This window comes from Urocampus carinirostris, chromosome 2 (genome assembly GCF_059441175.1).
Source record: "Urocampus carinirostris isolate Australia breed hairy pipefish chromosome 2, RoL_Ucar_1.0, whole genome shotgun sequence".
NCBI lineage: Eukaryota > Metazoa > Chordata > Actinopteri > Syngnathiformes > Syngnathidae > Urocampus > Urocampus carinirostris.
The window spans coordinates 25,965,751-25,983,670 of NC_142350.1; the positions used below are offsets into that span (position 1 = coordinate 25,965,751).

Consider the following 17,920-nt stretch of genomic DNA (forward strand, 5'->3'; position numbering starts at 1 on the left):
TTCCTAGCACTGACGAGTTAATATTCTATTTTCTTTTTTGGGAGGAAATCGGAGTGGACTGAGGAAACCCACACAAGCACAGGGAGAACATGCAAAATCCGCACAGGAAGGCTGGTAGCTAGTTTTGAACCCATGACTTCAGAACTGTGCCGCGCACGTGCTAACCACTGCACTGCTGTTATCTGTGAATGATTTAATTTTTATTACATATTTCACATATACAATTACTTAATAATTTGGTGCATAAAATGTAACTATTGATATAATTAAAAAAAACAAACACCAAAAAATGCCTAAGGAGCGTTTGGGAGCTGAAAGAGCTGGCACTTCTCAGTGAGCAGAGGTGTCAGGAGCGTTTTCACTCTACTTTTTTCAACCTGCCAACAAACACGGCAATGGCAACGATTTCAAGCACCTGAAATTCAATCATTTTCCTGACTTTGTAAACACAACCTTAAAATTCCAGCATTTTCAGAATTTCGAGCACCCATAAAAAAAACCCTTTTACAGGACACGCAAGTCCGCTTGTTTCAATGCAATCACCGCTTTATTCATGATGTGAAACCAAACGTGAGTCAGAAGGCAACAGACAGATAGGCAAATAAATACCACCACTTCACACCAAGCCGATTCGACCAAATTTTGACACCTTTCAACCTTTATTATCAACCATGTTTAATTAAAACATGATCAATTACATGTTTAATTTACGACTTATATTCATGAGAATGACCGTTATCTTTGAATTGACAATCATACCTTCAGTCCCGAGGGACCAAAAACCTTACAACGTGGTCCTGAATCCAAAGCATTATATATAACAAATGACGTGACAAGTTTACATTTCTTTATGTTCCATTCTGTTATTGATGAACATGAGCAATATAACATACTCTTAGGGTGATTTTACGTGATATAGCTGTACTCTCCTAAAACCACATAAGAACAAAAGACAATATATATTGTTCAGTCTGTCGCTAGTAAAATGCATCGAGACAACGCCACCATCACGATGGCAAAGCGCGAGTGATGAGACTTCACGACTTACAAAATAAAACACTCGTCGCCTTATCTATTGAAGTGTTTCCTTTTCTCTCCTTCCTTAGTACGATTACATTATGCCGATTGTGTACAAGGATTCGATCTGAAGATGATTACTGTTGTTTGTTGACAATAACAGTTGACAAAACCACACACACACATGCAATCAAAGCAAGGCTTCCCTTAAAATGAGCTGAATTGCAGAATCAATGTCTTCATAAATATTGGAGCAGGGGATGTTCTTAGTAAGATCGAATGGCGGGGGGGACGTGAGCGCAGTCCTGTTCATCTAGAGAATGGTCAATGACGGGACGGTACTCCAGAGTCACCTGTGAATGGCCGAAGAATGATCAGGCGGCGAAATAGTTGCTGCTTAAAAACAAGTACTTTCTAGGCCAATTTTTTAGCAGCTTCATAGAAAGAAATCCGGTGCAAAAAATAGCATAATAGGAAAAACTTCAAAAGTACTTCTAAAGAAATTCTACCCTAAATTTAAAAAAAAAAACCTACGGGAGTACTATAATGATAATAATAATACAGACGCTCCCCTACTTATGAACATTCGAGTTACGAAAAATGGTACCTAGGAAAAACTTTTTCAGGATATCAAAAAATATCCGGACATTACTGTCAGTTAGATTTGGTATTCCGAGTAGAGTACATTACTGTAGTGCTTCTTTCTGCCGCTACCGCCGTGTGGCGCTGTGAGAGCTCACCCAGCATCCATCCCAAAGAAGAAATTCGGCTTCCGCTTCGTAGTTTGTGTGTAAACATACTATACATTATCTCCAGCGCGCTAAGAACTTTGACATTCTTATTGTTCAATATCTCATGCATCCGTTCAATGGTGTAAAGTGTAAAGAAGAGGTTGAGCCGTTTCTTCTGAAATTAAAGTGGAATAAGGAAGATGGTTGAATTGCCTTTTTTCAGCCACCTTTTACCACGGAGGAGGAAGTAGCCTAACTGTTGAAGCTCATCTTCCAAAATTAAGTTAAACTTGACCTCATTTATCTTTATAGAGCATATTATTTCATGAAATTCAACTTACAAACAATTGTCGGGAACCTATCTCGTTCATAAGTAGGGCAGCGTCTGTACTGCAAAAATCTGACTGCGGAAATACTTCAAAACTAAATATGAAATAAAGTGCTTAAAACAGGATCCGTGCATTTAAAAACAAATATAAATAATTATAAAAAATGTATTTATTCATAAATGAAAACAATGGATAGATCTCTAGGATTGGCCCCATGGCAATTTATTTTTCAACCCAATGAGGTCCCCCGACTACAAATATTTGCACACCCCTAATGACTTCAAAATAACAAATTTTGCCGAAAGGTGAGAGCTTTTCATGCCTCGTTATAAAAATGGTTGTATTTAGGATGAAGGTATTGCGTACCTTGCCGGTTTTGTGGTCAACATAGGACATTGTGTGCTTCCTCCAGTGCTGCTCGAAGGGCTTCATCTCCTGACCCTGCAACGGCTTGGAGTAATCGTACTCATCAATGCGATCCTGTGGGCCGAGTGACTTCATGTCAGAGGAGGAAAGAAAACAGATGCCTTTTACTCTCCAGAAATATAACAGAGACCTTGAAGTCCTCTCTGGCGTGAGCTCCTCGACTCTCGGTCCTCTGCTCAGCCGAGTGGATGGTTTGGACAGCGTTGAGCATCAGATTCTGCAGCTCCAGGGTTTCCACCAGGTCTGTGTTCCAGACAATGCCTGACCAGGACCAAAGTCGGAGTGTTAGTAAACAGGATTGCTATCAATACATGCACGCTATAATTTATTAGAGCATATCGTGCATTTTTTTTTTTTAAACCTTAAAGGGAACTCAAACTTTGGGTACACGCTATACAAAGGGTCTAACGGAAGTAGGGCTGCAACAACTAAATCATAACACCGATTATTAAAAGCGTCGTCAACTGATTAAAACTGAATTAAAAAAAAAGAAGAAGGAATAACTCCATACCCGTTGACCTCCACGACTCCATGCCCGTACAAACTGTCATATTTTCCCGTACAAAATCATCGTACACTATATATATATTTTTTTTTCTGAATGATGCATGATGGGAAATCCCCAGGCGGCAGGCGCATGCGATTGACAAATTTGCGTTTTTCCGTACAGATTTTCTTGTACGTTCGTACTCGTCTTAAAATGCATAAAAACGTACTTTGTACGGCAAAACTTTTTACAGTAAATAAATTACAATTTCAACACAACTAACATCACTTAACTGTCACTTAAATCAAAAACTAAAATTGCAGAAAACAAAATTAGGCTTAGCATTAACTTGTAGAAAGGTACATTAAAAAAAAAAAAAAACTTAAAATAGCTCCCTGATTTTTTTTTTTCAATACAAACAACACGACTTATATTACCTTGAAAAAGTGAATGAAAATTTCAATGAAGCTGGCGAATGGATAAGTGTGGGCACTCCTGTTTTGAAGCCAGATTGACTAACTAATGTTATGGTTACAGCTAATCACTCAGCGTTCCACTCTAGCAAGCTCTCTCTCAACCACAAAAGCCTAATTGATGGACTAATGTTATGATAAGAACAAATTTATCAGTCTCCACCTGAATGTTCTTATATGAAACAAGTTAACTAACCTTTTTCCACTATCTCTTAATCACAAATGTGCTTTTATATCACCAACACAGGAATGTCAGGGCGAGTTAGCAGAGCTATTGCTTTAATGTTCCTGCTTTAGTGGCTCCGCCCCCTGTTGCTTATCCAATCACAAGGCACGGGGTGAGTAGCGTGAGGGGAGGGAAGTAAAGATAAGAGGGTGTGTAGGAGCAAGATAGAGTCACAGATAGTCAAAAAAAAAAAAAAAAAAAAAGCCGATAACTATGTCCGTCAAATTCCCAAAGATCAGTGCCGATAATCGGTCGACCTCTAATCCAAACTACCTCTATCGAATGTCTTGATATCTTCCATGGTCTGGTAAATGGAGTCCATTTTGTCACATCCCTCCTTTAGCACAGAACCAGTGCGGAATACAGCAGCATGAGTCTGCATGGCCTGGGTGAAGATGCAAAAGACAAATATCTTGCATAAGCCCTCTTTCATTCTGTGTGTACAAACATTGCATGTGGTTGTCCCGTCAACAGGGTTGGGAGTAACGGAATACATGCAACGCCATTGTGTAATTAGGTTACAAAGAAATGTATGTCTATATCATTGCAGTTACAGGCACGTTTAGTCAAAATAAGGATGACTTTGCAGGATTTCAATTTGATTTAAAAGAATATTTACATAATGCGCCGAAAGATGAGCCTAGCTGAAAAAGCCGGTTCTCTAAAAATACCCAGAATTCCCATCACTAACAAATTGCGTGCTACAGTAACATACCTCTCAACTTTTACGTTTTCCCCAGATTTCCCCATCTTTTTGATCCTTTAAAATGTTGTATGCCGTTTAACAATTTTTGTACGTAAAATAGTTTTATATGTGGAGGGGGTACTGTACTCGTAGAAGCAACGAATCGTTGAGAGTGAATGTGATCGTCTTTTTTTGTTTCCGGACTAACAAATACGCCCTTTCTCTGAACGCTCCGTTTCGGCCCAGCTTACAGCGTCGATTTTACGACCCATACCTTTTGCATTTGGAGCCTGATTTCAGAGGTCCGTAAGCTTCCGTTGGCAAATCTCATCTTATCCAGGTTGGCCACAGACTCTTCTCCTGCATTGGACTTAAGAGGGGAAAGAGACTCTCCTAATGGGAAATGGGGTCAAAATAAAGACATTTGTTTAAAAATACATAAATGGATTAAAAAATCAGTACAGGGTTAAGCACAACTTAACGTACATGTACGTGTTATAGGCTAGGGCTGCAACAACAAATCGATGAAATAAATTAAAATCGATTATTAAAAGCGTTGGCAACGGATTACCTTATAGATTTGTCCTGTTGCGCGATTTATGAGCCACTAAGCACATTAAATCAATAAATAGTGCAGGGGTTCCTGGCCTGTTGTTGTTCTTTGAGGATTAAAGGAAATTGGTTACTTTTTTGTTAATTACAATTTCACAATACAAAAGTTATTTGTAAAAAAAACAAAACGATTATAACGTACAGTACTTTTATTAGTTAAACAAAAGCTTGAGCCTGTCATAAGGATTGTTCTTTGGTTTCTATGTATAATAGAATATTTAACAAAGGTTTCTACTTCACAGGTTTTGACTATAGTAAGACCTTTTTTGAACGCAAAACCCAGGAAAAACGATGGACTATTGTAGTCACAAAATCACAAATATTTTAGGTGAGTATTCTGAGACCCACTTGGACATTTGCAATGCTAAATCTGGAATGATCTGTTTAAAAAAGAACATTTTGCTTTTCCCAGACTTGACATTCATGATGATCTAATCATAAAGCCTAGCAATCTGACAGCATTATGACCGCCACAGTTCATGAAGCTAACCCTCAACTTGCGAGGAAAATAGTGTTTCATAAAAAGCAATTGTTTTCAGAGATGTGATCAAAACCAACATATTTCCTCGGGTAAATAACTGAAAAATAATAATCGTGAAACATTTTTTGTAGAAAGACGAAAGTTTCATCTTTAAATTGTTGTGTTTATAAACACATCATTTTTTGCAGGCCTTAAAAAATCTGTAAATGTACGCAAAATTTAGCTGGCACTAGTAAATAGACTTTTCGAAAACTGGCTTCTGGCACACAGAGTTAATGCTATATTGGACCCTAATTTGAACATGGTCATGTTCCCTCCATATAGCTCACCAGGTTTGTGCTCCTCAGCGATGGTGAGGGCACAGGCTCTACCAAACACTACCAGGTCCAACAGAGAGTTGGCACCCAGGCGGTTGGCGCCATGAACACTTGCACAGGCAGCCTCCCCGCAAGCATACAGTCCACGGACCACCTTATCCTCACCACTTGTGTGAGTGATCACCTGTTGGCAGGTAGACATTCAGAACCATCTCGACAGCAGACGAGCAGCGTTTCCAAAATGTGACTGACCTGGCCCTTGTAGTTTGTAGGGATGCCTCCCATGTTGTAGTGGACGGTTGGCAGGACCGGGATGGGCTCTTTGGTGACATCCACTCCAGCAAAGATCATTGCGGTCTCAGAGATGCCGGGCAGCCTTGTGGCCAGTTGCTGAGGAGGGAGGTGGTGGAGCTGCAGGTACACGTGGTCCTTGTCTGGTCCCACACCCCTGCAGCAACAAACACACAAATAAAGACCTTTTTTTATCCCTCCTATTCAGAAAAAAAGGTGTTTAAATAATTGCTGTAAAAGTACATAAATTAGCTTTAGTAAAACGCATCAGTTTCTATAGTGTACATTTTTTATCTGTGTTTTGCAAATATGTGTTAGTCATTCTTAATAGGTTGACAATTACCATAATTTCCAGACTATGACACGCACCTGACTACAAGCCACTCCGAAAGCATTTTTTTAAAGGAAATAACATTTTGTAAATACATAACATGCACCTAAAGCCGCATGTCCCCACATTGAAACTTCGTGTGATTTATGAGCCACTTAGTACGTTAAAACAATACAAATAACAGTGCACGCGATTCAGTTACGACACTAAGAGTTTAAGTACCACTTTGGTCCGACCGAGGGCGCCAAGGCCGTTTTCATAATAAAGTTATCTTACATTTTCAAAGTCTTTTTTTATTGAACATGAAGTGTCAACTTTGAAGTGTTGGACTATCATGAAACAAAGTTAACAATTTTCAAGGGAACAGAAAGTGCTAGGGAAGTATGTACAAAAATGAGAAAATAGGTGAATAAATAAAGTAAAAATAATAATGACATGTTTAACTCTACAGAAGGGGCATATTCCTAACCATCATATATCCTTTTCATATTGGGAAGGTTTATCATATTCAAAGATATTACCAATTAAACAAATTTGTTGACAAATTTTGAAAAGTGGGTTTACATTTTGATATTTCTTTTGTGGATAAAAATGTTTGCTGCAAATAAAATGAAATGTAATACTCTTTTCTGTTTAGTATGATGAAGTCAAAATGTATTGTGATCTTCGAAAAGGTGGTAAGAAAAGAAAATCTTACATATTTGCAGGTGTATAGCATATTTTTGTATGTATTTTTGTTTATTGTCAAGCTAATTGACAAACGCTTGGATTTTTTTCAATGTTTCATGTTATAGAATATTCTGTTTTTTGGTGCACTGTTTTTCTATCTGTCCAAAAATTCAATATTGGAATTCGTTTGTTTGTGGATGTTGGTGTAAAGGGAAAGGGATATGACACTCTGGGTGCTTAGCACCCCCAAAGTTCTGAACCTAAAATCACCCCTGGTCGTGAATATATTACATTTAGCTCTTTTGGTCACCTCCAGTGTTAATGACGTTGGCGTGAATGTCTTGATAAACTCATTATATTGACAACGATCACTTTTTTGTTTTAATCGCACCAATCGATACTCTTTAATAAACAAGTCAGACTTGACTTGAATTATGATGGAGACACTCGTTCTGTCAGAAGTGCAGCACTAAGAAGCTTAGGAAAATCCCAGTTCCCGTGAAAGAAAGTCAGATTCCGTGAGGGCATTGCTGCACATTGACGACATTTACTGGACATTTTTGTCAGGAGTGGTCACAAATGGGTGGAGAGAGAAAAATACTAATTACGAATGTGAAATGTATACGCAAATATGAAAAATATTCGCAACAGCCCTAACTGATGACATCACAGCTCAGGAATTCTAAGATGAGACCGAATGTCTTACAAATGCACGATCTTGTAAAATAATTTGAATATCTATCTACCCTGGTCATATCCAATATACAAATGAAATCGATATATAGATATTATACAAAAACATGTACTATTTTCTCACATATTGGGGTATCCATTTAATTTAGCAATGGTTTCTGATCGTATATTTGTGTTTAAGTCACTCATCCCTTTCACTGTAATTTCTAACCCTCCCTGATTATAATATACAGATGAAATATAGATACTATGCAAAAAAAAAAAAAACGTACTATTTTCTCACATTATGCATGTTTTCGAATTTGCGTGTCCTAAGCGCCTTTGGTCCTAGGTTCGCAACAGAACAATTTACAGAAAATGTTTTTATCATCCATCAAATGCTGCGGCCTAAAAAGGACTGGTACAAACATGACAAAACAAAAAAAGATTTCTTTGGCAGTTATGGAATCGGCAGGTGTCAAACATTTTATCAACACAAAGAAGCTACAATAACTGCAACCAGTGTGTGCCGAATGTACTTAATGTTTTTCTGGACTTACCTGCCCTCTCTGATCTCAATGGTCATGGAGCGGGACACCACATCCCTGGATGCCAGGTCCTTGGCGTTGGGTGCATAGCGCTCCATAAATCGTTCGCCCTCGCTGTTGATAAGGATGCCGCCCTCGCCACGACAACCCTCAGTAATAAGACACCCAGCTCCGTAGATCCCTGATAGATAGCAAGGTGGTAATGACTCAAAAAAAGATGTATCATGAAGCCCAGACTACAGAGCGCACCTGATTAAAAGCCGCACGTTCAAATTTAAGAACGAAAGTCTTTTTTTGTGTTTGTGCAAACCAAACCGGACTTTAAGCCGCATGCTTTAACAGCCATAAAAAAGAACTAAGTCACGTCTATTTTAAGCCCGGCGCACTCACATTAAAGGATTATTCACATTAAAAAAATAAAAACATTTTTCAAATGCAGCTTTTGGATATACACATACAATTGTATGCAATGTAAAATATCAGCATAAATGTTGCTTTTAAGGCCACAGATAAAGACAGGGACCTGGTGGTATGCGCTACAGGTGCCTTAAAACAAGGACAAACCGACTCAGAAACAGTTTCTTCCCAACCACCCTAAACAAGCGCGCAAAACTATGACAATATATATATCTTTATTATTTGGGAATTTTTGTCACTGCTAAATGTTATTGCACTACTGTTATAATGTGCTACACTATTATAATGTGCACTATTATTATAACTTAGGCCTGTCTCTAAGTAATATTTTGTAAATATTTTTGGCCATCACCCGGACCGACTTTTATCTTATTTTTCTCTTTAAAGTCTTAATTATATGTTTACCCTAGACTCCAGCAACAAGATTAGACATGGCACAGTTGATAAATGTTTCAGACCGTTTATATCAATGACACTAAAGACAATTCAATTAATTATACTATATGTTTTTGGCAAAATTATTATCTAATTATGACAAATTAAGATGTGGCCATAAAAGGTAGAAGTTATGTCCAAATGGAAAGATCATTTTGACCGAAACAGCTACAATATAACTGTTAAGGCCAACAGATGAACTATTAATGTTTGGAATTAACCAGTACATGAATGCTGGATTTATTGTTTTCACAATAAGTGTATCATTTTCTCACCAGTGGGATGGAACTGTACGAACTCCAAATCCTGGCACGGCAGGCCTGCTCTTGTCACCATAGCATTTCCATCGCCAGTGCTGGTGTGAGCAGATGTGCAGCTGAAATAGGTTCGTCCGTAACCCCTGGCAACACAAATGTTTAAGGTAAATCGTTTACATTATTAAGTTACTTTTTGCTGGTATTTTAAAAGATCTGAACTCAAACCCGTATACCAAATATTCCTGATAAGAGTTCATCCAGGATAACCTTACCATTAAGTAGCAAGTAAACACAGCAGACAGTATTTAAATTCCTGAGCTGTCAAAGTTCTTAGTACGAACGCTCCCTTACGTACGACCATTCGACTTACGCAATACGGTAGATGCGAACATATTTTTCGGGATGTCGAAAAATATCCGGACATTGCTGTAAGTCAGATTTTGTAAAGTGTGCACATTTTTCCCAGTAGAGGACATTACTGTAGTGCTTAGTTCCGCCGCTCCTGGCGTGTGGTGCTGTGAAAGATCACCCAGCATGCACCCGGAAGTGAAAATAATCCACTTCCTCTTCCTAGTCCATATGTAAACACCTCTCCTTCTCCTGCTCGTAATCCCGCGGCTACCACCAATGTAGCGTGTCGTTTTGTGAGGGTAATGGATTACTTCTCGTTCATGAAAAAAAAAAATCAAAAACACTTAAGGTCTCTCCAAACTCTCTCTAAAACTCAACTCCGAAATATAACCCGCAAATGACTATAAGCCGAACCCAACGGCTTAAAGGAAAAAACATTTTGTACATACATAACCTGCACCTGACTATAAGCCACATGTGCCCACAAGGAAACATGAGATGTTTACTAAGAGTGTCAGGTCAAACGTCAGAAGTACTCCATACATATTAATGATGTTATCAGGTCAGATGACATTTTTAACAATTTTTCTTTGAATAATTTGGTAAAAAATTTGCTCCATTTTTCCCATTAGGTTGAGAGGAAGTTGCTGATAGAGAGTTGTCAGTCTCCTAATGGTTTGACCATTTCCTTTTTATAAATCTAAGACACCATGGCGGTCCTACCTTGAAATCCTGAAATTTATTTTCAGTGGCAAGGCTATCACGAATATGACATATTCATCTAATCATAAATATTTTATGAAATTGCGAATATTATTCACATCCGCGATTACAGATCTTTTTATTTTTACTCTTCACTCTGCTTTGTTACTACCCTTGACTGAGATGTAAGGGAAATGAAGACAGCGTGCAGCGACGCACACGCGGAAGCAAACAACGGCGGCTCTCAGTGAGTAGTCATCATAGCAGGTCAATTTTAAGTTTCAAAACCATGCACACTTCAGTATTTTGGACACATTTTGGGTTTACACTAAATGACAGCGGCAAGCCCCAAAATACCGAAGCAGCGGTCTACAAACTTTGTTTCAAGAAGGTGCCTGTGAAAGGAGCTAACACACCTAATCTCAAGAAGCACTTGGATTCCAGTCACCACGTACAATTCGACGAGCTAATCGGCTAAGGAAGAATGGCAAACAATCCAGGGGTTGCAGCTTGTCATTTGGATGTACGTGGAGTTTACACAAAAGTCACGACATACAAACAAGACAGTGTAAAATGGGGCACGCTAATTGGTTGAATTACACGGAACATTGCTACTGAAATGGCGCCGTTCAAGTGGTTGACAAACCAGCCTCCAAAATAATGCTGTATGAGTTTGATAAGCTGTTCAACCCACCACGCAAAACAATTTTAAGTTTACAAGTTCATATTCAGGTTGATGTCATGTTAAGGGTGCTTAAGCGGTGCAATTGTGCGTTTTTTGTTTTTGCAGTTTCTAAAAAAAAAAAAGTGAATGACTTGGGTTACATACCTTTTTACTGTTTACTAATCTATTTTCAATGCCCAAAAAACTCCTAGAAAAGACATTTCTTTGATGCTGTTAACCGCATTCACTTTAAATGTGTTGAAATCTTAAAATTTGAAAAGAGTCATATCTGCTCTGCTGCTGTATTCACATGAAGTGTGTGTGTTGAAATTAAAGTATTTTTTCTCATCTTGGCACCTCATTTTTGGACTTTAGTTTTGCACTTTTTAATGGAAAAGTTCAGTCAGAGACTTTACGGCCTTCAGTCTTCACAGTGGAAATACTTTGTCCATCTCTATGCATCCACCCAGCATTCAAGAAAGCGTTCTATTTTGGCCTATCTGGTCTTGTTAACAACGAAGACTTATTTTTACTCTTTACATATCTCGCACTGCCGTTTCAGGCATCCCACAAATGACAAAGTGAAAAACTTACGTGCAGTAGCTAAGTTTCCTCCTTTTTCAGCTGGTTGGATAGCTTTTAACTAGAAAGCTGCGTAATTTATTTTTTGCATTATTCACGATAAGGGTCAGTTTTATGCTAATTGTATTAATGTACAAAGCACAATACTTTATGTTAAATTTCTTCTATGGTGTTTACTGGCGGTTGTGAATTGCATCTCCCTCAACACTACCTGTCTTACCTTTTCTGCTCGAGCGCCCATGCCGGCGGTTAGAATAAACACATGCATTAGCCGCAGGATTTAAATTGTGTGACAAAAATTGCGGTTTATAGTCAAATGTTACAATACATCAACTGCACATACCCGGTAGCAATGACAGTATTCTGAGCTCGGAAGCGATGGATGGATCCATCCTCCATACAGAGGGCGATTACGCCTTTGCACTCGCCATCTTCCATCAACAGGTCCAATGCAAAGTACTCCACAAAGTAACTGGTGTCATAACGCAGCGACTGAGTAGATATTAGGAAGAAGACATATAATCTGAATTTAACATACAGCATTGGGCTTGTCCAAAAATATATACGTATACCATTGTTTAAAGAGAGTAGCATACCCGTCCATACAAAGTGTGAAGTAGCGAATGTCCAGTCCTGTCGGCGACACAGCAGCAGCGGTGGGCTTGGCCTCCTTTGCCATATTTCAAACTCTGACCTCCAAAAGCCCTCTGATAGATTTTACCGTCCTCTGTGCGGCTGAAAGGCATTCCAAAGTTCTCCAACTAGGGGAGAGATAAAAGGGAGGTGACAAGTTGTTGGGAAAGGATCAATGCATGCTGGCCATGAATTTAAACGGGTCAGTCTTTACCTCCACTACAGCTGCAGGAGCCTGTTCTGTCATGTAATGGATGGCATCCTGGTCTCCTAGCCAATCAGAACCCTTCACTGTGTCATAAAAATGCCACCTCCAATCATCATTCTCCATGTTTCCGAGAGCTGCATTGATTCCACCCTGAAAAACAAGGTGTTTCAATACTCACCAGTAATCCGAAATCCATAATTCCAAAGTATTAGCTTTAATTGAACATAGTAAGATACTATATATGTATAGACATTACTGCACGACTTTAGTTTTACACTGCATTACCTTTCTTTTGATGACTGCCATTTTTTTCATGATAAATAACAGCTGAACGCCAATGGCTCAACATAAAGTTGTAGGTGCCGTCAGGCGACTACTACCGCTTGCACTAACTAAACAAATTTTATTTCAAACGCACTGCCTCAAATTCCTGGTTCACTCTCCGTCAAATTTCCTGGAGGTAACCTGGCTTGGCTTTACAACCTTGCAGCTAATGGAGGAATTTTGAGCACTTGGCCCTTACCAAAAATGAGCCAAATATGAGGAGATAAAAGGAGCTTGACCACCTCTGTCACAAGACGTAAGCTGAATGACTGTATATAAACTGTAAGACAATAAAGGAGAGTGCTATGATTAACTTCTCCAATCTCGGACAACAAAGTCAGATTCTGAAGAAAAATAACTGCTTCACTATCAATCACTGCAGCCTAACTGAGGAATAACATTTGCAGATGTAAGGATTTCAAGGTACTCAGCTATATTTCTCTAAACAAATTTCAGTCAGCACATCCTATGTCCACAAAATAGAGTGACAAATTTATAAATATGTCAAAACAGTTTATTGTCCTGTTTCAGAGGTAAGAAGGAGCGAATGTTTTTCAATGAACCTTAGATTTGGCGTGAAAAAGGTAAAAAAAAAAAAGAATTAATTGTAATAACTTTACCTGTGCTGCAACAGTGTGAGACCTGGTGGGAAATAGTTTGGTGACACAGGCGGTGTTAAAGCCAGCTTCAGACAGGCCAAAAGCTGCCCGGAGTCCTGCACCTCCAGCGCCAACAACCACAGCATCAAACTCGTGATCGACCACTGGGTACTGATTAGAGATCTGAAGAGATCAAGCAAAAACCTTTGAAGTCCAGAAAACTGATGTGCACACTTGTCATATTGTTTAGTGTCCCATATCACAAACAAGTTGAACTGAACAAATCCGTGCTATTGTATTTCGTTTGCTTATATTACAAAATAAACAATAACTAGATAAACCTTGTATTTTGGGTGCGTTCAAATAGCACTGTACACCTCTTATTAAGGTGGATATTTGAGGTCTAAATCGGTCGAAAGAAGATTATTTCATACAATTTTCATTTGCTCAGAAAAAAAAACGAGGGATGGTTTGATTAGAGAGGAAAGATTTTGTTTGGTTAAACATTGACCATTTTATGGCTTAGTTATAGCAAAGCCAAGATGCTTTTATTTTTGGGATGACAATTTTACATTTACTGTGCCTGGATAAACTTGTGAATAGTGAATGAGTTTTACCTTAACAAGACATTTTGCTACGAAAACACAATGCAATATGTACCTCAATATACTTCAGGATTGAAAAGATTAAAATAGGTCGAATTTGATGTAACGGCATTTGAACAGGGGGGTGGGGGCGTCAAAATCACAATGAGGTGAAGGATGTTGTTTGGAGGGAGAAAAAATTTGCGCAATGTTACTTCATATTCCAACAATGTCTCGGACCAGTGTTAAAATTAGTATTCGATACTTGCAGACTCTGATTCCCGACATTCCCCAACTGGGATTTTAATTCCAACTCACATCATCAGAAACTTTTGCATTTTTCTTGCCGTAGATGGAGAAGTGCAAATTCCTTGAACCTTGGACTGCAATTGTCGAGGCCTGTTAGAAGAAACAAATATGAAATTACAGATCGATTTGTATCAAAATATAGAAAATAATAGGATTGGGTAATATTCAAATTTAGACACTTGGTGCATCGGCTCATAACTGATCTGTTTGGATCAATGTCTATGGTTCAGAGATTGTTGTTTTTTAAAGCAGTTGTGCTTTAACATGAATATTGTCTTCAACATGAATGTTTTTATACAACACTTAACAAATATGTTAATAACAAAAAATCTATTTGAATTGATTTGATTTATTCTACATACCGCACAGACAAAGAGAGTAGTATAACATTTTCAATTCACACGCAGAGTGATCACGGCGATTGGAGGTGCGACATATTTGACTGGACCTAGTAACTGCAAGAATTGTACGGAATAATTCACAGAACAACTTCCAATTAGAATGGTTTAATCATAACTTCTTTAATAGAAATTATTTAACTCCTCAGGAAATCTTAAGCTTCTCATTAAGAAATATTAACCGGTTTCAATTGGCTTCTAAAAGGAATACTTTAAAAATCCCCAAAACTTTTACTTGAAAATGCATTTATTCAATGGCAATCTACCATTCCTTTACTTTTAGGTTTTTGAACTGCCACTAGAAGCCAGACGATACTGATAACGGACAGAATCACGACACTTTAAAAGAGGCAGGCACCTGCTATTTTTGTTCAGCACTACTCACCCATCGCTTTTCATATTTAATAATTATCCCTGGAGCACAATAGTATTCTTAGGCCCTGGTTTAAACAATTAGCACAAATGCTGTCAATTTAGAGATGGGATCATTTTTCTTTGCATGTCAAAATGAGCAAAACATGATCATTAGTGCAGCAATCATACATTTCTGTAGGCTGGGTTGGTACCACATGTTGTAAGTATCTGAGAGAAGTGCACAGTAGGGCTACAGAATCTAACGTTGCAATGTGAGTGCGATTGTGTAATCGCCCAAAACTGTTTTTTTCAAGGATTTATAAACAGCACCTAAAAAAGCTCCCTAGAAGAGGACGCCGTTTACGTAAAATTCACCTCCTAATAAACCTGTAAAATTCACCTAAAATCTGAATCCAATGCTGTTGAACGGTTTGGAGAATCTGGAAGGTTTCTGTTTTGTTTGAAAGCAAACATTCTGAGGTTTTGTCAAAAACATGTAATCACTGCAAGTGCTACTAACGTGAGCAATCTAAGTTGGAACACACAGAAATAGTAGGCTTTTATTCTCGCCTGATTTTTTTATTATTATTATTATTTTTCCAATCACAAGCAAGATGAGTGTAGCATAGGCACCTTAGCTGGGAAACAGCTGGGGAAAATGCATAAAGCCTTACCTGGTCCAAGGTCAAATTTGATTAAAATCTTAAAAAACTAAACATTAGTATTTTGCACATTTTAAGGGCGTGTCTAGGGGTTTCCAAAAGTGCCCATGTGGAGACTCCAAATACAACAGTTACTGGTGACCCCTATTTGCTTCTTAACGGTTCGACGGCTCGCAGGCGAGTTAAAGCATTCCACTAGTTTTATTAACCCTTGGATTCATAAGTGGGATGAAAAATGACCCTAAGGGTTGTTATTCTTCAAAATATTTTCGATATAAAAAAGTTGTAATACTGTCATATTCCAAGTATTCTTCAAAAAACATGATGCCATTAGTATTTCACTCCAGCACCCCTGAGGCCCTACTGAGGATAGATAAGTGGTCCAGATTATGGATGGATGGATAATGATCAATTATGCAAGTGAAGTTTTACATGTATATATAATTCATCTAATGCATCCTTAAACCCTTACCATTCCTGTAAAATTGGTCTAAAATCCTAATCCAAGACGTACCCAAAGTAAATTGAATGCTGTTCTTGAACCGTTTGGAGAATATGGATGGTTTTCGTCTGTTTTGAGAGGTAACACTCGAAAATGTTGTCCCATAACAAAAATAATCACTGCAAGTGCTACTAACATTGAGTAATCGGAGAAGAAACATAAGAGGAATAGAAGGTTTTTATTCTCGCCTGCAATTTTTTTTGCCATCAAATGCCTGCAAAAGAGTGTCGCATGGGAATCTTAGCTGGAAACAAAAGCTTCAAGCCTTACCTAGTACTTTGTCAAATTTGATCACAATCTGAAAAACTAGACATTAGTATTTTGCACATTTTTTTATGCTAAGTCTCGGCGTTTCCAAAAGTGGCTATTTGGAGATGACAGGTTCACACCCGTCAAAACTTCACTTTAGATATTGTGAAAGAGTTGTAAATGTTTGACTTATAAATATGAATCCATGATTATGCACACTTGCGCATCATAGTGGTGCGTAAAAATTAATCACAATTGGCTTTGTTTAGGTAAGCCTTCAGCTCCGATTTGAATACACACCATAAATGAATACATACATTTGCTGGGAATTCGAATGTGTCCATCTACATTTAAATTTGTCACTATTGGCGAAAGATTTTTAAGCCGAATTGGTCATGCATTTTTTAAGGGCCCTCTTAGATTGTCACGTGCTAAGGGCCGTAAAAAAAAGCTTGCAGTTGCCATCACGTTGGAGACCCCTGGTGTAATGCAACCAAAATGAGTGCTACGAAGCACAAGAAATAATAAAAACTACAGAGACAAAGTGACCAAATCGCAAAAATTTTTTTTTGTTTCTTTATCTGCCCAGCCTTTCAGATCTTTTGAGATTTGGGGCGGTTCATCTTTTCAGCTCCCTACGGGTGAGGCTCAAGTTGTGTAAAATAAATGTAAATTTCTAGACCTATGATTATTCAAAAAAACATCAATTGATTTATTAATCATTTTTAAATGAATTAAGGTTATTTCTATTACCAATGTAAGGCGCCAGATAATACACAATGTCTCCTGAAAATGTAAATGTTAAGTTGATTACAAAACTAAACAACAAAAGCAATCCTTTTATCAAGGCATTGTAGTGCTGTAAACACCTTGCGTTCGTGAAATACAATAAACTCGATTCAAGTCTTGCCAAAATATAAATTCATTTTTTATTCTAATTAATTGCAATATAAAATCCACTTTGATAACCCCTTATTTACTGGGGAGTTCGCTTATTCTGAAGCAGATACATAACACTGGTTACGCAAGGGCGCCATGAAAGGGTGTTATGAAAGTAATGCAGCATATAGTCTTCAATGTCAAAAAACAGACTCCTTTGAGACTTAGATAAATAAAATTATGTACATATACATTTGGTACGCATTAGTACTCACAGCATTTCTTGAGGACAGTAACCTTTTAGAGAGGACACGGGAAGCAGCCTGAACACCAGCCATTTTGCTACTCGGGGAAGGAACAACTAGTTCTGTAGCATGGGAGGGTGACGTATTCGATGGTACAGGAATGAACCACTTTGCGAATGATAGGGGTGTCATAATATAGAATGTTATATTTTACCCGTCTATTAACTTGTATCGAGATTTGTAGGCCTATATAAATACTTAAATATTTAAA

At 38.0% G+C, this 17,920-nt stretch overlaps 1 protein-coding gene across 1 annotated transcript; it reads right to left on the reverse strand.

Annotated features, from left to right (window-relative positions):
* Positions 1-626: 626 nt before the first annotated feature.
* Positions 627-17,813, reverse strand: sdha (succinate dehydrogenase complex, subunit A, flavoprotein (Fp)). The gene is made up of 15 exons (XM_088326052.1): positions 17,680-17,813; positions 14,370-14,450; positions 13,489-13,650; positions 12,551-12,694; positions 12,300-12,464; positions 12,047-12,195; positions 9,423-9,547; positions 8,308-8,476; positions 6,037-6,232; positions 5,797-5,968; positions 4,649-4,767; positions 3,963-4,074; positions 2,634-2,764; positions 2,444-2,557; positions 627-1,370 (listed from the first exon to the last, which is right to left on the reverse strand). Exons 1-15 carry the CDS (start codon positions 17,740-17,742, stop codon positions 1,284-1,286), a joined length of 1,989 nt encoding a protein of 662 aa, XP_088182178.1. The 5' UTR covers positions 17,743-17,813; the 3' UTR covers positions 627-1,283.
* Between the last annotated feature and the right edge of the window lie 107 nt (positions 17,814-17,920).